The sequence below is a fragment of the Polyergus mexicanus genome, unplaced genomic scaffold (genome assembly GCF_030449975.1).
Source record: "Polyergus mexicanus isolate NDT 795.1 unplaced genomic scaffold, iyPolMexi1.0 SCAF_6, whole genome shotgun sequence".
In the NCBI taxonomy this organism is placed as follows: domain Eukaryota; kingdom Metazoa; phylum Arthropoda; class Insecta; order Hymenoptera; family Formicidae; genus Polyergus; species Polyergus mexicanus.
The window spans coordinates 5255311-5277511 of NW_027223326.1; the positions used below are offsets into that span (position 1 = coordinate 5255311).

The following is a 22201-nucleotide window of genomic DNA, read 5'->3' on the forward strand; positions in this document are numbered from 1 at the left end:
GGTACGCCTACTGAGATGTTGGTTAATCCAGAAAATGACTGGATTAACTATATTTCTAGAGGGAAAATTATAAGTCCTTCTTCAGATTTATTCAAGGTGGCAAAAATAATGAATGAAGAATTCCAAGATTATCATGGATCCTTCATGCGGAAAGATCCGTGGATATTTAAAACAGTCCCTGATAGGGTTGAAAAAAAATGAAAAATATAATAATCCCGCTTGAGGTTCTATTATGTTTAGTTAGAACAAGATCATACATAAGACTTCGAATAATTAATAAAGAAATTTCGACAGAAAATAGAATAAAACATAAAAGAAAAATGACAAAATTCACAAATAAAAAGTAATTTCATTTTTATTATATCTTGTATATTATGTGTTATGCATTCTCTATCGTTTATTATATGTTTATTGTTCATTTATTATTCGTTTCTTATGTGTTATGTATTCTCTATCGTTTATTATATGTTTATTGTTTCTTATGTGTTCATGTGTCTTATATTTGTTTATTTATATTTATGTGTTTATATTTATTATTTTCTAAAAATATATTCACCATAATTATAATTACACACGAAAGATCTTTTATTAAAACCCTTTCTTGCTCGAATCTTTAATATCCATTTATCGATCGTTTTATCGAATCGTTTTAATATCCATAAATTATACAAGATAGCGGAATTTTGTCACACTCTCTTATTGGTCAGTAGAAATGCCTGCGCAGTAGCACTTACTTACACCATGACTATGTTTATGACTGTGACACAGCCTAACCGGACTTGGTGAAACTGGCACTAAAGAGAGAAGAAGAAAATATGTCAAGATGTTGTCGACATCAAAAGATTCAGAAATTAAAGACGGAGAAAATAAGACTCTAATTAAGATCGTAGAACGGCCAACATTTATACTGAAAACTCGTGAAGGAGAAAGTAGAGCTGTTTCTCCAAGTCAACGCAATGGGCACAAGTACGATATTGTTTATTAATTACAATAATTATTAATTTACATATTTTGTCATTTGTTACAATGTACACAATAATATAATAAAAAAATTTTAGAAAAGATCCTGATATATCTTCAGGAGCACCAACGAAAATACCAGATTGTAAGTAATTAATATATAAAGTAATTAATATAATAATTAATATATGTGTTATGTACACAATATACATATATTAATATACTTCAATTTAATTTGAAAACATATAACAAAAATAATATAAAATATATATTTTAGCAATTCGTATATTTTCGATATGTCCTGAAATGAGTACTTGTATCAAATTTATGGACGAAAATATGCAACTATGTGAAAATCCAATAGATTATCTATGCGACCAACAAGACTTTCTAGTTGTTGGATGTCTAGGTGCACAAGGTGTTGGCAAATCAACAATTATGTCACTATTAACATCATATTACTCGTATGTATTGCATTTATTTGTATTATGTTACCCTTAGCTATTTTTATTCACATTAATATTTTAATAATTTTATATTATCATTAGATCCAACATCTTTCAAGTCCAAGATTTATCGCATTATGAAAATGATGCAACAAATTGTACTACCGGAATAGATTTTTTTATAAGTAAAAATAGGGTAATATATCTGGATACGCAACCAATTCTTTCTGGACTTGTAACTGACTATCCTGTATGCTTTGATCAAAAAAAAACCACAACTGATTTTATTAATACTGATTCTAATTTGGAGCTACAATCTCTACAATTTGCAGCATTCTTATTTTCAGTATGCCATGTTATTATATTCGTACAAGATTGGTTTATTGATCCAAATTTGGTGAGGTAATTGTATAATAAATAATATTTGTTAATTTCTTGACAATAACAATAACAATCTTATTTTGTTATAAAGTTATAATCAAGAATTAAGTAACATCTTTATATTTCTCTCTTTCTCTCTCTTATAGATTTTTGCAAACTGCAGAAATGTTAAAACCATCCTCAACAACTATTATGGATCAAGATTATGTGGAATATTATCCACATGTTGTATTTTTGCATAACAAAGTAGGATTAGAAGATTTTATGCCAAGTATTATTGACCAAATGAAGGTGCTTTGTAATATATATATTACAAATTCTCAATATATAATTTATTTTCTGAAATCCAATAAGACCTATCTTTTAAATCTTTATTTTTTCCATTCTCCTATTCTTAATTAACTAGATTACCTTAAACTTAATTTTTTTTATTGCACTTCTCTTTCATTATCATTAAATTTTCATTAATAAGATAGCTCTGTCTTTCAGTTGCTTTCTTACTCTAAATTGATTACATATATGACAATATTTTCATTCTATGCATGTGTATCAAAATTGTTAAAATATGAGTAAAGATAAAATTAAAAATGGACAGATTATTAAATTCCATCAATGTACTAAAAATTTAATTGTTATTTAGGCGTATCTACATTTTCAGAGTTAATATATTTTTATTTTATATTTTTTCCAGGAATTTTATAATAAAGTATTTTCAAGTTCTCGACTACAAACTCATAGCGGTATAGATATGAGCCATTGTTCAACAGAAAATGTTTTAAACTTATTTTTGATACCTTCAAGGAAAGAAGGTAAAAGTCCACTTAAAGTCATTTATAGAAAATTGTATTTAATATTTGATAGTTGCTTATATTAATATTGTTTATTGCTTACTTATTGCAGAAGATATGATATTTTGTGAAAATGGAAAATCTCTCATAGACAAACTGCGAACGAAAATACATGGAGTTACTAGGAACCCAATGACGCCGTCTGTATTAACAGAAAAAAACTGGTAAATCAAATAATATTCTAAATTTAGTATCCTTTATTTTAGTCAAATTATTGTACTCAACTTAAGAATGAATTTTCTTATCTATCCTTGGTATTCTTTGTAATTTCCCAAACTTTAACATTTAAAATATTATGAATACCAAAGTCAGATAGGCAAGCTAATTTATTGATAAGTAAAGAATATACAGAAGTCTAACTTCTTGTAATTAATTATATATAATGAAATATAGATGTTATTATATATTGATAGGTACCATTATGTTTCAAAAGTCATGGAGGCAATAAAGAAAAGCCATCTATCTTCTGAATATGGAAGACTAATGCCTTGAACTTAAAAAAAGCTGTTTACATAAAAGAAATAAAGGTATAATTCGCTTTATTATATGATACAGTTTTTATCAATTATAATGATAAAATTAAGATACTTAAAATACGAGTGTAATACAGAATTCACTCTTATGAATTATAAAATTTATATTCAACATCGTTTTTTAATCCAATAGTTTTTAATTATTATCAACTATTATTTTCATCTGTATCGATTTTTTTATCATCAATGTTTTGTTCGATATATTAGAAATATTTTTCTCTTGAAGTACAGAATTGTATGTGCGTATGCACGGAACTGTTTTTAAATATAAATTTTGTCTTCTTTGAATTTTATGAATAATCTTCCTGTTCACTGTCAACTTGCTGCATTGATGCCATTTGTGCAACAGCCTGTAACTGCTGCCATTGTTGTTGCTCTGCAACGGCTTGTTCCTCTCTTGCTTTAGCAAATAGTTCTTGTTGTTGTCGTAATAATTCCTCTTCTGGAATTCCTAAATTTTCTAATCTAGTACTTTGACGTCTTCTTTTAGCTGCTACAGCTTTGCAATCTCGTAATACAGCTTCCGCTTCCGCATTGTAATCGCCAAAACCTAATTTTTCAAGTGCTTGCAGAACGTGTTCTGCATTTATAGTTTTCTTCTGTTGTTGATTACAGATTTCATTCGCCTCGGAAGACAATAAATGAATGAATTCTGTACAACAGTTCAGGATGAGCTCTCTGGATTCGTTTGCAACTCGCACATGGGGTAAAATTTCCTTGATTATTTTGTTAATTGATGCACGAGGAAGAGTAAGCTCGTCATCATCAGTTGGCGACATCGTAGCCGAGGCCATTTGGTTCCTGGAAAATATAAATATAAAATATTTTTTATAGTTTTCGAAAGAATCTATATCAAATTATTTTACGAGAATGTAGGATATATAAAATTTATGTATTATATATATATACTGGGTGGCCCATTTTAATCCATCCAGTCGAATATCTCAAAAACCAAGCCCAGAAGAGAAAAATGTTTCAAACAAAAGTTGTATGGCTTCAAGGGGGCCATAAGATGATGACAATTATTTGACCTTGGAAAATCATTTGAAGGTCATGTGAAGGTCAACTTTAAAATCTTAAATGGAAACCCCCATTTTTTATTTAGTATTCTTGTAGCTGACATCGAGAGCTTTCCAAACATTATAATAAAGTATTTTTTCATTAAGTACTTTTTGAGTTATTTTATATTTTATTCTGACATATTTTGATATAAAAAATAAAATATTTCGTAAAATATTCAGTTTTCGATAATTTTACCGTAATATTTCTATGTACAGAATAATGAGACAAATCAATTAGTATATAAAAAAAATTGTTTTTAAGAAAATTATTTACAATGTATTTTTTTAAACAATTATTTGTTTTTTTTGGCACTAATTAATTTGTCTTATTATTCTGTACATAGAAATATTACGGTAAAATTATCGAAAACTGAATATTTTACGAAATATTTTATTTTTTATATCAAAATATGTCAGAATAAAATATAAAATAACTCAAAAAGTACTTAATGAAAAAATACTTTATTATAATGTTTGGAAAGCTCTCGATGTCAGCTACAAGAATACTAAATAAAAAATGGGGGTTTCCATTTAAGATTTTAAAGTTGACCTTCACATGACCTTCAAATGATTTTTCAAGGTCAAATCACTGTCACCATCTCATGGCCCCCTTGAAGCCACACAACTTTTGTTTGAAATTTTTCTTTTCTGGGCTTGGTTTTTGAGATATTCGACTGGATTGATTAAAATGGGCCACCCAGTATATATATATGTTATATATATATATAATGTATGTATGTGCATATGAATATGTATATGTGTACATATATATACATATATATTCGTATATGTATTAATTTTTTTATTATTAATGCAAATAAATCTGATACTTTCGTTATTTGTGGTCATTATTTAATTGGGAATTAATAATTCTCTTAAAAATTATCCTTACATTCAACAATTTATATAGTTTTTAATTATTAATTCGTCAAATAATATAATATTTACAGTAAAAATTCCTGATTATATTTATCATTTTATCATAAGCATTTGTAAGATTCTTAAGCACTTAAAGTAAAATTATCAGATAAGTGTTACTCAGATAAGTTTAACCAGAGAGATAATTTTATTTAGACTTCGAAATTTTGAAAGACATAGTATTTCTTATTAAATGAAGTAGACATTTTGTTGCTCCATAAATTAAAAAAAAAACGAAGTATTGTATATATATATATATAGTAATAAAATAAAATATATAATATCTAAATTGTTTGTTTATATAATGATTTCTATTATAACATGAAATGTTTGCACAGTGCAAATGGATTTTAATATATAATATAGTAATTATATCGTTTTTATGTTTTGATATAATATGTACAACAAATGCAATGAGATATACTGGCATTGTGGAAAATATTACAGTGTATGCTATAAAAGATGAAAATTATCTTGAAAATGACAATATGCTTAAGTTATTAAAATTGAACATATCCTGGATGCCACCAAATAAAGGAAAACAACCTTCTTCATACAGGTAAATAAGTATTGTTATCTCTAAGGATAATTTAAATATTTCAATCATTACATACATTAAAATGTTTACATATTATAGCATTATAATTACATGTATTCCAAAAGTAACTGATATAAATAAGAAAGAATGTATAGAAAGTTCTGCATTCTATAATGTACAAAATAAAAGTCCATTTAGCTTATTAGTACCGCAGAATCAATTACTGAATGATATGCCGGAAATACAAATACGTCCGAATTGTACATATAAGATACAAGTATATGCCAATCCAAGAGCTAAACCTATAGGAAAATTGTCCGAAGTAAGATTAAACACATATATACACATTGTATATACATGTTTTCAAAAAATATGTGTTGTATTGTATAGATCATTTATACAGTTCCAAAATGTATAAATCGTAAATGCAGTTGCATGGATGCAAAAATGGCCTTGCCTATTCCAAAAGTAAAAGTAATTCAAACGAAAAAAAATATTGTTATAAATTGGAATATTACATCCAATAGTTCTTACATTCATTCCTACATTATAAGGTAAGATTTTTTGATTTTATCTAATTGTTTGATTCTCGTATTGTTTTGTTGTACATTTTATATGTAACATAATATAATGTATATATAATATTCCAGTACTGGCATACCACTATCGACGTCAAAAGCAGGGTATTTTATATATAATATTACAAAGATAGGTAATGTGACCTCTACAAAAAATACTTTTAATTGGGATTTGAAGATTAATAATCAGTATGTAAAAATCGAAAATGGATACAAAATATTAGTGGAAGCACTAGATTACCGAGGTTGTTCAGGAACTCAAGGCAGTTTTACTGTTATTAATATAGACAAAATTAAAACATTAAATGGCAATATCATTGTATATATCTTTTCAAAAAATATGCATTGACAATTAATATGTAAGTATAAAATTAATGTAATAATTATGTTGCAGTGGCTATTGCTTTCTGGTGTTGCTATGTGTATTATATTAGGATTTATCAGCATTGTATCAATATGTAATAAAACTGAATATCAATTGGAATGGCCATTTAGACAGTAAAGTAGCAAATTGTCAAACTATTTTTTCTTTATTTTATCAATATATTATATGCTTGTATGTATATTTTTGAATGATAGGAAAGGAAATATTCCTGGATTTTCTGCTTATAAGTTGGCTCAATGGCCAAATTTAATTTCCCAGAATAATATTGGTACATATGTCGAACAAAACTTAGAGGTAAATGAAGAAATATCAAATCAGATATATTTGAAATTTCAAATGAAACTTATTGCAGGAAAATTGTTGCAAAACACAAAATGATGAATTTGAAGTGCCATACAAATATATAAATCTTATATATGAATTAGGAAAAGGACAATTTGGCACAGTATATTTAGGCAGCTTAAATAATGATGAAGATACATTAGTAGCTGTTAAAATGTTGCAATGCTCTGATACATCCAATGAATCTGAAGCTAGACATCAACTATTGGAAGAAATCAAAATAATGAAAGCAGCTGGTTCTCACCCGCATTTGGTGAGCCTTGTAGGTTGCTGCACTTTACCAGATAATCCTATATGTATACTTTTAGAGTACATGGAAGGTGGAGATTTGCTCGCATATCTGCATTCTAGAAGAAGAGTTGAATTGGATGATTTATCTTGGTACTGTTTTGAAAAGACTAGATATGTAAATGTTATTGAAAAAAACAAAAAGAAGGATGAAAATTTATGTGGTGAAATTAAGAGGCAACAATTTATAAAATTTGCCCTTGATATTGCAAGAGGAATGGAGTATTTAGAAGGTAAAGGAATCACACATAGGGATTTAGCAGCAAGAAATATCCTCCTCGCTTCAGATCTAACACTTAAGGTAGTGAGTTCTATAATATAATTATTAAAAACATTGGCTTGGAGAACTTTAAAAAATTTATTGGATATAGGTTTCTGATTTTGGCTTATCTCGAAATGGAATATATGTGATAAACCATATGGTGGGAAAAGTTTGCCAACTCCCAATACGTTGGATGTCACCAGAAGCTATACGCGATCATGCTTTTTCTTCCAAAAGTGATGTCTGGTCATTCGGTGTTATTCTTTGGGAGATTGGAACTCTAGGTTCTTTTCCTTATGCTAACATACAAAATGATGATTTGATTCGTTATTTAATTCAAGATAAATGTCGTCTAGCCTGTCCTAATATTGTTTCTCATGATATATATAAAATTATGTGTTCTTGTTGGAATACAGTGCCACATAATAGATCCAGTTTTGCGCAACTTGTTTTAGATTTACAGACACTAAAAGAGCCTCTATATTTTTTTACATGAAACAAGTAATCCTTGTTATACATTATTATCACTTTAATAGACTTTCAAAACATTGGATAAATAGATATTCATGTATATATATGTGTATACATAAATATATAAATAAAAAATGTGGCTAAAGAAATAAATTATTAATATTAAAGTATTATAAAGTATCCTAACCCAGAAAGATTTTATATATTCAATTTATAAAAATCTACACAGTTAAGTTTTGAAATTTTTATTCCATGGAATAATATAAAAGCTGATATTGAGAAATAAAATAATTATTATATATAAATATTAATATATAAATTTCTTTTGTGTTTAAAATATTTTAATATTTTTAAATACAGTATATATTAATATAAATATCAAGAAAAGTAAACAATGAACTCTTCAACAACATGATAGGATAACAATTATGTTCAAAATAAACTAATTTAATCAAATTTTTTAAAAAATGTTAAAGGTTGCTAAAATAAGATGGATTTCGAAGTATAAAGTTGTAAAAAACACAAGAAAACAGTCAAATTTATACCATTCACTAAAAGTTTCTAATATATATATATATAATACTTTTATACCAATATATACTTTTTTGATATATCGAAATAGTGAATTAGAGGTTGGTTATGTTTTTTAATATACTTACTTATTCTCCTACTTCGTTATTGACAAATTGTAAAACAATTAAATGCCAATATTGGTGTCTTGTTTTTTCTGTTTACTCCATAGCATATACAAATATATTAAGATAGACCTAACATTAGCTCCATAGACATAGTATATCTAGACCGACTGTTGAGGAGTGGGACCCGAGGTGCACGTAGAAAAGGACATACTCTGTTTCGTGCCCATTGCCACCGACGAGATACTATTAAGGCTTCTGAGTAGTCGCCGCGGCCATATTGGAATGATGACGTCAGAAGCGAGAAATGACACACTGAGAATTCTTGCGTGCCATTTTTAAATAAAAAGATATTTTAAAGAAACAAGACTACAGATCGCTTTAGTATACTCGTAAAATTGTCCGAAAACTAAGCTTTTCCTTTGACAATTAATAAATAACTGTAAAATGAGTGTCAAAGCAAGCCTAGTCATACGGGAAAACATGTAATTTGACAGCTGTCGAAAGAAATGGAAAATGTTCTTTTTACATAATACTTAACTTGCTAAGCTTAGTTTTCGGACAATTTTATAAGTTTCACAAATATGTTACACATCACAGCATTAGCATAAAGTGAATAATTACGAAATGGCACGCAAGAATAATTTGGGCTGCCAAAACATCACTTTTCACGCCTCATAGTTCATCAATTTGCAACGTGAGGCGCTGCATAAAAATTCTGACATATAGGTAACATGCTGGTAACTTGTAGCTAACACGTAACATACATATATATAGTATATATCTTTTATATATCTATTATATAGTGTAGTACTCTATTAGAAAAATACTTGAGCAAAGGGCGCAATGCTCAGCCATTCCCCAAAAAATTTGATTTTAATAATATTTAAATAATATATTTTCTTATATACAGCTCCGTTAGGTCGATTATTGAGAAGGCGACGTAGCTCGGGCATTAAAGCGGGTGACTGCCATGCATCAGACCCCGGTTCTTATCCCTGGCACTTTTTTTCTCATTCTTTTTTATACAATCTAGCAACGAATATTTATTCGTGTAAAATAAAGTTAATTAAATTAAATTTTTTTTTATTGCACTTTCGGAAGGCAATTTTCTTTTAATTTATTCAATTTAATTTATTCAATTTTAATTTATTATTTTATACATTCTATCCGATACAAAACGAAGTAAATAAAACGCTACTTTTGAGGAGGTTCAACATGGAGTACGTTACGTAAACAGGGAGAAAATGTGCTTGTGGAGAAAAGGAGAAGGAGACAAGATAGGGAGAAGTGTGAGAGATTGGAAGGGACAAAAGTGAGGAGATGCAGCAAGGTGAATGAAGGGAGATATGTGGAGTGAAGGATCGGGATAGAGGAAGGATGCAAAGGTTAGAGCGGTTTGGAGGTTAGGAAAATCGGGTAAAGAGAGAGAAGATGGAAAGTGAGAGAAGAGGAGAGTCACGTGGGAAGCAACGGAAAGACGGCCGGTAAGGAGGAGAGTAGAAGCGGATAAGGCAGAGCAGGTTAACAGGACAAGTGGCAAAGAGCTGAGAGGGAAGAAGCATGATAGGAGATGGCGCAGATGAAAGAAAGTGGAACGAACATATGGCGGTTGAACACGGAAACGGGTGTCAAAGGGAGAAGAGAGGAACGGAGAAAAGAAGGTCAGGCGAATTAAGAATAGTACGACGAAAGCTAGGTTAGGGAGAGGATGCGGACAGTAGAGCCTGATAGGTTAAAGTGCAGAGAGGCGGAAGAAGTAAGAGTGTGAGTGAGAAAAGGTGAGAAGAGCAGAAGGAAACGAAAGGAGGAAAGACGGAAGGAAGAAAGACGGAAACATGGAAAAGTGGATGAAAGAACTAGTGGAGGAGTAAGAGGAATAAGCAATGAATTAAGACTATGGAGAGAAGAAAAAGAAAGAGGAAAGTCAACAACAACGACAGAGGCAAGAGAGGGCGTCAGGATCGAGGACCGAGATGGATCGAGCAGGTCGTAGATCGATACGGAAACGAGAGCTAAAAGAAGGAAGAGTGATGCAATGGAAGCTAGGTTAGGTGAAAGGTAGCGGATAGAAAAGCTGGAAAGAAAATGGAAAGTGAGAGAAGAGGAGAGTTAGCGTGAGCTAAAAAATCCAGCCGAAAATTACATATAAATCCCAGTTCACTTATATCAGTGCTGCTGGGATTTACTTGCACATTTCGGCCCGATTCTGTGGCTTACGCCTATTGCCCCCACTCACCGCTCGTGCGTTAGCAACAAGTCGCCAGATATGCGTGACTAAGGACCGCGACGCTTCGTCTCAGGAGCGTTTATATGTAAGAATGCCCAAATATAATAATAAGACAATACTTTTCTAAATACACCGCGAAAATTCTTAGAATTAAAAGTTTTTCTTCAATATTTTATAATTCATTGATATAAAATATCGAAGAAAAACTTTTAATTATAGAAAAGTATTGTCTTATTATATTTGGGCATTCTTATATACGGACGCTCCTGAGACAAAGCATCGCGTTCCTTAGTTACGCGTATCTTGTTTTTTTTTTGCGATGGGAGGAGAAAAATGCATTAAGCACTGTAGCCCGGATCGGTTCCGGGGCGTGTGCGGGACTCGCACCCGCCAAAAAACTCCCCCTTACGCGGCCACGTTAGACCGCTTACAAAGGTCGGGCACCGGGTACCTGTTTGCACATTACATCCCGGTGCCCAACCGGCCTACTTGAGCCTACCTACGTGATCCGCAGAAGATGGCGTCTACGGACGACGCACTTCCTAAAAAGGGGGTAAAGGGAGTCCTGGAGGGGCTAACCCACCTCCATGCCCTCCTCCCCTATCCCCCAAGATATCATCCCCTTCTTTAGGAAGGGGACCCGTCGCTTCCGTTGCGGTGGGCGGGTCAGCCTCCTGCGACTGACCCGGGGCCCCATGTGAAACAGAGGGTCCCCCCCTTTTTTCCCTCCCGGTATAAAGAGGGGTACATCCCCTTGCCCCCATACAGTGGCACGACGGTTTCCCCAGTTCCGTACAGAGCGGGCACCTGGGGAATTCCGCCGTGCACCGAGCAGCAGGATGTCCGGGTGTGCCACACTTGTAACACCACCCGGACCGATCCTCGTCTCCCGTGCAATGCTGCCTGACGTGGCCGATCGCCAGGCAGCGGAAGCATCGCAGGGGGCGAGCGCGGAGCACCTCCACCTGTGCCCACGACCACCCGACGCGGACCCACCCGGCAACCGCCAACCTTCGAACGAAGGTCATGGGTGCCCGCATCCAAATAGTCCCCGGGCCAGATGAGGTTCTCCGAATCTCTCCGATCCGGAAGCCCCCATCCGTCAGCCCCCCGAGGGCTATAAGGGCCTGCTTCACCTCCCCGAGGTTACCGAGCTGTCCAGCCTTCTAAGTCGCATCTCCGCTAAGTTAGAGGGCCGGGCAACCCGGACCCTAGTCCACTCCAGAACTCCGCAAGCCTATCCGTCAGCTCGGCGGATGTGGGAGGCTCGGGGTCCTCGGTCCGGGCCCTTACCGGCCTGGGGATCTCAATTAGAGCCCCCCCGTTTGCGGCTCTCCGGACGCGCGATGCTCAACCCCGGGAGATCTATACACTCCTGGGCCTTGGCCATCGCCGCATCGACGGAGAGCCCCGTACCCTCCGATGCCGACAGCAAAACTTTTGCCGGCCCCGGAGGCCAGGGCCTCCGCACCCTAGCCCTCCCCGACGTTGCGGCCTGTGTAGAGACCGCCCCTCTCCTCCCTCTACCGGAAAGCCCTCCAGGCCCCGGGGAAGGGGGTTGAGGTGGGGCGGGACCCTTGCGGGCCCCGCGTCCACCCCCCCTCTTCCGCACCACCTGCGCTCACGTCTCCCCTGCTTGCGCGGGAGGAAGCGCCGGAGGGCGTGCCTGCTGGGCCCGGTCGGGGTTGGCGGGAGGGGCCGCGGCATTCCTCCCACCCCCCTTCCGGGGCCTGCCCTCCTCGGACTGCTAAGCCCGGTCAGGGTTGGCGGAAGGGGCCGCAGCCTTCCTCCCATCCCCCGGGACTTGGCCTTCACCGGCCGCTGGGCCGGGAGGGGTTTAGCAGGGGTGGCCACAGCCCTACCGCCCCCCCCTCCGACTTGCTGCCGGCCCCTACACCGACCCTCATCCGCTCCAACACGGACAAGAGGCGCTCCTCCAAGCGCTCCTCAATGCCTCTGAGGCTCTCGGCCAAAAGGGCCTCGATTCGAGCTACCGAGAGGAGCTCCGAAGACCCCTCGGCGACCGTCACTCCGCCAATGCCCGTCCCCCTCTGCCCCCGAAGGGGGGGGGGACGGAGACGGAAGACTCCGGGGAGTCCCTGAGAGCCCTGCAAGCCTCTCCGCGCGCAGGGACTCCCAGCACCAACTCCGAGAAGCTATCTTTACCGGGAGTGGTGCACTTAGACACAGTATAATTGGACACGGTGCAAATGGACACGTTACAAATGGACACGAGATTTTGCACACGGTTCAATTGGACACAGTGCATTTGGACACAGTAATTTTGGATACAGTAGCTTTTGGACACATAAGAAAATACGCATCGTTTACTTGGACACCGCTCAATTGGACACTGTTCATTTGGACACCGTTCGTTTGGACACAGAAAGATGCGCACCGTTCATTTGGACACCGTTCGTTTGGACACCGTTATTTGCCCACCGTTCGTTTGGACACCGTTCATTTGCCCACCGTTCGTTTGGACACCGTTCATTTGCCCACCGTTCGTTTGGACACCGTTCGTTTGGACACCAAAATTTGATTTAAGTTATACGACGTAATCCACACCAAATTTTTGTTTTAAATAAGAAATAGGTTTGGGTTAGGTTATATCTTCCGGAAGTGGAGCCCCCCAGCAGGGGGGGCGGAACCCACTGTATCCATGCATGACATCCAAATATGCGAAAGGCTAAACAAAGTGCTAAAAGCAATGTAAAATTAATAACATCAGTATCAGAGATATATAAGTATGAATATATTTTATTTTGACAGATATTATAACCTTCAAATGTATCTCCTTTTCACGATTTCATATTTTACATAGATTTACCAGTATAAAGTGTTATAAGAATACTGATTATATTTTCCCAAAATGATTTTTATTTCTCTCCATCTGTTACATATTCAAACAAACAGTGCGCATGTTTCTGTGTACAAATGAACGGTATCCAAACGAACGGTGGGCAAATGAACGGTGTCCAAACGAACGGTGGGCAAATGAACGGTGTCCAAACGAACGGTGGGCAAATAACGGTGTCCAAACGAACGGTGTCCAAATGAACGGTGCGCATCTTTCTGTGTCCAAACGAACGGTGTCCAAATGAACAGTGTCCAATTGAGCGGTGTCCAAGTAAACGATGCGTATTTTCTTATGTGTCCAAAAGCTACTGTATCCAAAATTACTGTGTCCAAATGCACTGTGTCCAATTGAACCGTGTGCACAATCTCGTGTCCATTTGTAACGTGTCCATTTGCACCGTGTCCAATTGTACTGTGTCCAAGTGAAGGCCACTCATCTTTACCCATCCGAGTGGGACCCCCCGCGGAGGGGAGCTCGCCGGAGGAGAGATCCCTTGCGGGCCCCCCGCCGGCGAGCGGCCCCAGCGGGAGATCTCCCTCGGGACCCCCGTCGCCGGTCGTTTCCGAGGTCGCAAAGTCCTCGGAACCTTCGGCGGGGGACTCTTCCCGTCTGGGGGAGTCGCCTTGAGGCGCGGCACCTGGCCCCCCCTAAGGACCGCGACCTCCTCCCTCAGCGCAGCAACCTCGCCCTCACAGGCAGACAATCTCCTCCTCAGCCACTCATTGGCTGAGCGGAGGAGGCCCACCTGCGAGTCCTCGCCGGTCCCTGTCCGGCTAAGAAGCTCCGCGCAATACGCCTTAACCCACACCGCGGCGAGACGCATGCCGCGCTTGAAAGTCCCCTTGAGGTTGCTGGAGACGTACACCATACGCTCCAGCTCCCCAAGGGACTCGCGCGCGCGCCGCTCAATCTCGAGGGCCGAGAGCTCCCTCACCTGATCGGCTACCTCATGCTCGTGAGGTAGCGAGCGGGTGCCTTGGGTTTCGGGAGAAATGTACCCCGGCTGTAGGGACCGCTTCTCCTCGAGAATCTTCAACTCCCGCTCTTTCGCCGCCACCAGACGCTCAAGCGCCTTCGCCCTGCCGACATACTCACCAGTCATCGGCAGGCGTCCTCTCTCCCTCTTGGCCGCAGCGGCTTTCTCCAATTCCCCCGGTTTCACGGCGGAAGGGCTCCTACTGCGGACCACCTCCGGCTCCGGGCTGGAATTCGACCATTGGGGGGAGCGGGATCTCTCCCAGGTAGCTCCAGCTCTGGTCCCAAAGCCGAGGTTATTATCTGACCGATAGAAATCGTCCTCGGCCGTCTCCCCAACCCCATGGAGGTCAAGGGGCAGACGGTCGAGGACCACCACCGGCGACCTATTCTTCTCCCTGCCGCTTGGTGGTGTGGCGGCCTTAGTTTTTGGAGATGGAGGCTTCCCATCCTGCGGAATGTCCTCCATCTCCACTTCCACGATGCTCCCATCGTCCGTCTCCTCATACGCGACGGTAGCTCGTTCGCCGGCCATGCCCGTCGGCAACATAGCCGGTCGCCCATCGTCGGATGACGACTCAGGGGAGGCTGGGACGATACCCCCCCTTTGCCGGTCCAAGGTATCCGAACCCTTGGCGTTCGTTCTCTTCTTTGACTCCGTCATGGTTTCTGAAACAAAGAAATGGTTTGATTTCGGGGTTTCCCTTCCCTTAGGACGGTTGTCTCCACTACGCCTTACGAGCCCACTTTAACCGGCTTTTTTCAAGAGGTATGCTCCTCCTTTGACTGGCTCTTAGATCCCTTTCACATCCCGCTTGCACGGGAAGCTTCAGGGGAGCCCCCCCACCACGCCAAGGTGGCCAGTTGTCGAGGGGGAGTTACGCGTATCTGGAGACTCGTTGCTAACGGGCGGTGAGTGGGGAACAATAGGCGTGAGTCACGAAATCGGGCCAAAATGTGCAAGTAAATCCCAGCACTGACTTATATGATAAGTCGTTGAACAGGGTTCTTATTTCTACCGCAGCATCTTTAGTCCTATGTCGCCACCGTCAACTCGGAGTTTCACGGTGACTACTCAGGAGCTTTAAAGACCGATGGTCTTACGGGAGTTAGTGTGATTGGAAAAAGATCGCTGCGCACTAGTGTCCTCTCAGTAATATTGCGGCCAGAATGAGAAATAGTATCTAAAATCTAAGAGATGGTAAAATAATATATGATAACACGAGAAATGTAATTATTCGGAAAAAATATCAGTTCAGAATCCATATATACGAAATATTTCATATATGGTATATGGACTCTGAAATGATATTTTTTCGAATAATTGCATTTCTATATATATATACATATAATTCTTTTAATAGATTGTACATGTATATATTTCGAAGTGACGATATTTCTTTTTGTAGCCGCGCCTTCGAATTACATGTCCACATTAACAGAATTTATTTGTTTCGCCGATCGGAGAGATAGGACGTAAATTATTCGAGCGGGGTTAGTTTGTTGAAAAGTGTTTATTTCTTTCGACACCAACTCCCGGACCGTCTTAGGTAATCGTACGCGACAGCAAGATATAACCGGACACGCGAATTATCGTTTTAACTAAAACTATATGAGCGTTAGACTTTCGGTGAGCTCCCGGTGAAGGCTTGCGACGAAGTATCTTAACAAAAAGCCCTTTTTTCCGATCCACGTACAATAGTCCCGGTCGATACGTGTACTACAAAAAACGGAATTTTGATCGTTCGATTCCGAGAGCCAATCGGCTATCGATAACGAGGTGTTTGTCAGAATCGAACGATACGAAGAAACCACAAAAACGGAATGAAAACAAAGCGTAACGTAACGTTTCGCTTTAGAACGTTCGAGAAGCAAAATTAATAATATAATTTATAAAACTCTTACTTTCTCGAACATCCCGCTCGCCTCGTATACCGGGTAGGTTACGAAATAACTGGTTCAATCCTACCATCATAATCGATACTCGGCAACTTAATGATAATTCTCGATCAGACGGTCCGAAGAGCTCTACAGCAAATTTTTCAACATACAATAATCGGAGAGGAGTACAGATAAAGATCGTTGGTGATTCAATCGAAATACATGAGTTAACATAATCTTAGTATAGGGTTATTTACATAAGCGTTCTTATAATAGATATATGTACATACACAGAGCGTGACGATAATTAAAGTCAAACCTAATTATTAACGCATAAAGAAAACGCAAATGAATTTAAGAGCCAGTGTCACTTGATATCGGTAGCTGACAGATCTGCGTTATTGGTCGCTTTAGAGTGGTTTTGGCAGTACGCAATGTAACTACTCGGACATGACCATCCGATCCCGGATGTACGTCTAATATTCGGGCAAGTTCCCATTTCGAAGGAGGTGCCAAATTATTTTTCAACAATACCAGCTCGTTAATTTTGAGCTCCGGTTTGTTTTCTCGCCATATACGCCTTTGTTGCAATGTATGCAAATAATCAGAAGACTAAGAACGCCAGATCTGCTCTAAAATCGCACGCACTTGCTGCCATCGAGACAGCCGATTCGAATCGATATCTAAAAGAGATTCTTCAGGCGGGCTTACTAACGAACGACCGACTAAAAAATGACCCGGAGTTAACGCGGAAAAGTCATTCGGATCGTCATGTAACGCGGAAGTCGAGCGGAAATTTAGGCAAGCCTCGATTTGACACAGCAGCGTAGCGAACTCGATCTGCGATAATGTTCGGGAACCAATCGCTCGTTTCAAATGAAACTTTAATCCTTTGACACCGGCTTCCCAAAGTCCGCCGAAATGCGGAGCGGAGGGAGGTACAAAATGCCATTTTACTTTATCATTGGCAATAGCATTTTGTATTTGAGGGTCGGCGACAAGTCGCTGAAAGGTAGTGTATAATTCGCGGTTCGCGCCTTGAAAATTAGTGCCGTTATCACTGTACATGTCGGATGGAAGACCGCGACGGCTTGCAAATCTTCGAAAGGCGGAGAGAAAATCGGTAGTAGCGTAATCATCTACGTATTCTAAGTGGACGGCCTTTGTCGAGAGACAAATAAAAACGGCAACATAATATTTTTTGAATCGTTGGCCGCGGCCGACGGAGGGAATAATATTCATCGGCCCGGCGTAATCGACGCCTGTGTGCGAGAACGGAGCCGAAGGCGTGACGCGGGGCCGGGGGAGATTCCCCATCAGCTGTTGCGAGGTACGCGCGCGTTCACGTACGCACTTTACACAACTACGTATAAAAGATTTTACATTGGTGCACGCTGAAATTATCCAATAATTTTGGCGTAAAATTCTTAACATTAATTGAGTGCCTCCATGAAGAGAGGCTTTATGAGCTTGAGCGATTAATAAATCCAAAATTCGATGTTTCGGTAAAATTATAGGATGCCGTTTATCATAACCGAGTGACGAATTGTCAATCCGCCCGCCAAGGCGAATTAATTTATCTTTCCCGAGAAAGGGATGAAGCGATAACAAAGAACCGGATCTTGGCAGGAAACAATTATCGTTTAACGCTTGAATTTCGGATGGAAAATGACGTTGTTGCATGTAACGGAGCCAGAACAAGGAAGCTTCTTTGAGTTCGGCAGCGGACAAGCACGTCGTATTCGCGGTCGTATTGGTCGCGCGACATTTTAGATTATTAATAAAACGTTGCACGCGTGCCGTGACTCGAATTAATTTCTTCCACGTAGAGATTTCGTTTGGTAATTTCCACTCCAGAATCTGTTGAGCATGACAAACGATGGTATTTCGCGATTCGGTTTTGATTGTCTGACGATCGGCATCAAGTTGATTTTTTAATTTATCATGTATCGGCCACGCAACCAGGCAGGGCCAGCCTACCAAAGTTCGAAATCGCGGAATTCAGCGGGTGACAAACCTCGCGACGCGCAATCCGCTGGATTTTCTTTAGATGGGACGTGATTCCATTTAACCGACGGCAGCCGGATTTGTACTTCCGATACATGATTCGCCACATAAGTAGTCCATCTTGATGGATGGTCTCGTAACCATGCGAGCGCGACAGAAAAATCTGTCCATCCGTACATCGGAATATGCTGCAAATTTAATGATTTTTGCACGAATTCTAGCAATCGAGTTAATAAGACTATGGCATTCAATTCTAGCCGCGGCACGCTAATCGTTTTAATCGGCGCTACCTTTGATTTTGCGATTATTAAGACTATTGAAAGAGTGACCCCAAAATCAGTGGTTTTTTCGCCTATTTTTGGTCCCGCGATATTGAAACTGAAATGTGTGTCAAATGATACCTTATGACAAGATATCAATTACAAAAAATTTTTAAGTTGAGGTGAGAATTGATTCCAGAGATATGGGAGGTCAAAGTTGTCAAAATTTATTAACTCGTCAGCCCGTACGCTTTAAAGCACGAATTTTTCTTTCAGTCCGATAATTTAAAATTTCGTACTCGGAGGTTTTGCTAGATGCTGACAATGAATTTGAAGTCAGATTTGTAAAATTCATAATGGCCGATTTAATATGGCGGACCATGTATTTAAAAAATGTTTTAATTTCTTTACTTGTTAAGGAAATCGATCCACATGTATGTGCGAAAACACATACTAAGATTTAGTTTTCTTGATTTTGTTCCTTGGAAATGGTTATGGATATATTACATATATCAGGATTAGGTACATGTATCCCATGATATTGGCCATATCCAAGGAACCACACAATTATCATAACATGACTGCAACAGCCGACAGTTCGAGCACCACTTTTACATGTACAATAATATTCTGTAATTGAATCTCGTCCTGTTTTAGTTTTATCTATGAGTACAAAAATGTTATGGTGTTTTCCACTACGGTATCGAGATTTCATGTATGCTTTGACTAGCAAGGGATTCTCAACTGAAATCTCATACCTTGCATAGACTAAGACTGCAGTTGGATGTCTAGGGTTTGGTTCAAACTTCCGCACTAGAAAAGTCCCCTCTTTTTGATGCTCTGCATAATACGAGATCGCATTTCTTATTTGGTATGGGCCGAGACTGAGGTAATATAAATCATCGATTGTGAGCTGAGGGAATTGAAGTTGTCGATTATTTCCCTCATTATCAATTGCTCTATATTGAAGCTCAAGATATGGTGATTTGACTTGAGAAAAATTGAATTCCTGAGCAACGACTTTCAAACGATTAGGAACGTTTACTCGAGATTTCATTATATGCGCAATGTCTTCATGACTTTTGTCACTTAGAATTGGTTTGTGGAACATGTTTAGAAGAGCAAAAGCAATCAGAAGAGATTCATAATCGTCCGCCAAAGTAGCATTATGAGCTGGCACAGAAAAGATTTTGAATTTATTTTTAAGTCGACCAAAAACTTGTTCGATTACCCAGCGACATTTGGTGATAAATCTTGAGGAATTTGCTTCAATGGTATCAAGTTGACTAAGACCGGGACAATAAACATGTAATTTCTTATTGGTAGTTAAGAAATTCACAACATCACGAAAACCTCTGTCGAGTAAAACGATGTCGTTTTCATGAATGATGATCATTTCATCTGAATATCTGCTGAAACAATCTTTTAATATTGTTGCATCATTGTGAGTTGCGTCAAATGGTCCAAGAACAAAAAGTACCCAACCGTCAGGTGAACAACCCACCATAGGTTTGACAAGTGGCATTTTTTTCTGCTCACTGCACAATTGCTTTTGTCCCGCATAATTCTTTGATTTTTGTGTAAGACGGTAGGTGGCATCAAATATACTACACGCTTTATCATCGGGAATATCAAATAGTGTTTTTGCCATTGGAGTATTATGAGCGATCAATACTGAGCGATCGTTGTAATTAATGAAGTTCGGAACTAAATTATTATGAAGATCCTTTCTTGCTAAATTCATGTGATTGGCAATCGTTTGCTCGCACACTCCAAATAAAAAAGCTAGTTGGGTATTAGAAAGGGCAGTACGTAACTTGCATAAGAAAACAGCAACATGCTTTGGCTCACAAGTTTTGGTGAACCTACAGATTTGATGGAATTCCTCTTTATCGTAAGAAAACCATGTTTTAAATGTCTCATCATCAATAGAATCAATTTTGTCAATATTGAATACAAGTTTGTCGTTATTTTTCAATTGTTGATAGTATTCATACATGAGATCACTGACCATTTTCTGCTCTTCAGCACTTATTTCTTGTGAAACTTGCTTGACAAGTGGCCAATAATTAGTAATGCCTACATGCTTACTACACATACGGGCATCGCGTTTAGCTAAGAATTTATAATTCATAAGTAGCTCATGACGAATCATGTTTGGAACTGAAATCAAGTTTTCAATATCTTTGCAGCCAAATGTACATCTTAGATGACAGTTGTTTCCTTTTCGATAAATAAATAAGTCAGGTACATTTGGATCAGAGTGGGACATTGACAAGCATGGTTTTTAATTCAGTTTATAACATTTGTGGCAGACTCTGCTTTTTGGTGGAATATTGCTTACTTCAACTAATTTTCGTTTTTTCGCGTTATAAGTTTGTCGCAAGTTGTTAATAATAAGCAATGAATTTGGAATGTTGTCAACAAAGTAAAACTTTTCACCTTTTCTTCGTTTTTGCTCTTCGCATCCTAAGCAAGTGGCTGAAGACATTATGTAATGAAGAACGTTAAAAATATCAAAAGATGAAATCAAAATTGAAGAAAACTGCGAAAGTAGTTCTGAAAAGAACTGATTAAAACAGTAATCCTGAAAAAGATCCTAATTCGGGAAGTAGTTCTCAAAAGAACAACAGATTGTAGTAAGTAAGACTGTAACAATATTGTATGTATTGTAACAAGATTGTATGTCTGCGCTCTCTCAAAAGAACAGCAGATTGTAGCAAGTAAGATTGTAACCAGATTGTATGTATTGTAACAAGATTGTATGCTGCGCTCTTCTACCGCCCGAGCGCTGCTAGCACATCCCCTCCATGTGCCAGCACATCCCCTCATGCTGGCATAAAAATTCGTGCTTTAAAGTATGGGCTGACGCGTTAGTGAATTTTAATTACTTTGACTTCCCATATCTCTGGAACCAATGCTCACCTCAACTTAAAAATTGTTTGTGATTGATATCTTGTCATAAGGTATCATTTGGCACACAATTCAGTTCCAATATCGCGGGACCAAAAATAGGCGATTTTTGGGGTCACTCTTTCGCTGAGCGATCGGAGAATTCTTAAATAAACGACAGCGGCGTATGTGCGATTAGACGCATCGGCGAACCCGTGCAACTCGATAGCCAAATTTTCCGGATGCATTCCGGTCCATCGCGGAATGCGGATTTCTTTTAAATTTATGAATTCCGCGCAATATTTTTTCCAGGGCTCTAACAAGTCCACCGCGATAGGAAGATCCCAATCAAGTTTTCTTAGCCACAGTTCTTGAATCATAATTTTCGCGGTGATTATTACCGGAGAAACCCATCCCAGTGGATCGAAGAACTTCGCGATAAATGATAGT

General features: G+C 38.3%; 4 protein-coding genes across 4 annotated transcripts; 2 read left to right on the forward strand and 2 right to left on the reverse strand.

The window, feature by feature from the left end:
- The first annotated feature begins 735 nt into the window (after nucleotides 1–735).
- LOC138934184 (nonsense-mediated mRNA decay factor SMG9) lies at nucleotides 736–4192 on the forward strand. Its single transcript, XM_070297644.1, has 9 exons — nucleotides 736–966; nucleotides 1059–1105; nucleotides 1238–1424; nucleotides 1509–1808; nucleotides 1934–2078; nucleotides 2479–2596; nucleotides 2688–2799; nucleotides 3049–3162; nucleotides 3784–4192. The coding sequence occupies exons 1-8, from the start codon at nucleotides 824–826 to the stop codon at nucleotides 3125–3127; spliced, it is 1131 nt and encodes a 376-aa protein (XP_070153745.1). The 5' UTR covers nucleotides 736–823; the 3' UTR covers nucleotides 3128–3162; nucleotides 3784–4192.
- Nucleotides 3170–8812, reverse strand: Nc2beta (negative cofactor 2beta). The gene is made up of 2 exons (XM_070297645.1): nucleotides 8671–8812; nucleotides 3170–3969 (listed from the first exon to the last, which is right to left on the reverse strand). The coding sequence occupies exon 2, from the start codon at nucleotides 3960–3962 to the stop codon at nucleotides 3459–3461; it is 504 nt and encodes a 167-aa protein (XP_070153746.1). The 5' UTR covers nucleotides 3963–3969; nucleotides 8671–8812; the 3' UTR covers nucleotides 3170–3458.
- Nucleotides 5474–8084, forward strand: LOC138934183 (vascular endothelial growth factor receptor 3). Its single transcript, XM_070297643.1, has 8 exons — nucleotides 5474–5706; nucleotides 5785–6007; nucleotides 6076–6239; nucleotides 6336–6582; nucleotides 6658–6760; nucleotides 6869–6942; nucleotides 7001–7579; nucleotides 7650–8084. The coding sequence occupies exons 1-8, from the start codon at nucleotides 5474–5476 to the stop codon at nucleotides 8034–8036; spliced, it is 2010 nt and encodes a 669-aa protein (XP_070153744.1). The 3' UTR covers nucleotides 8037–8084.
- An 8392-nt stretch (nucleotides 8813–17204) lies between the features above and the next one.
- LOC138934323 (uncharacterized) lies at nucleotides 17205–17660 on the reverse strand. The gene has a single exon (XM_070297945.1). It carries the CDS (start codon nucleotides 17658–17660, stop codon nucleotides 17205–17207), a length of 456 nt encoding a protein of 151 aa, XP_070154046.1.
- Nucleotides 17661–22201: the final 4541 nt, after the last annotated feature.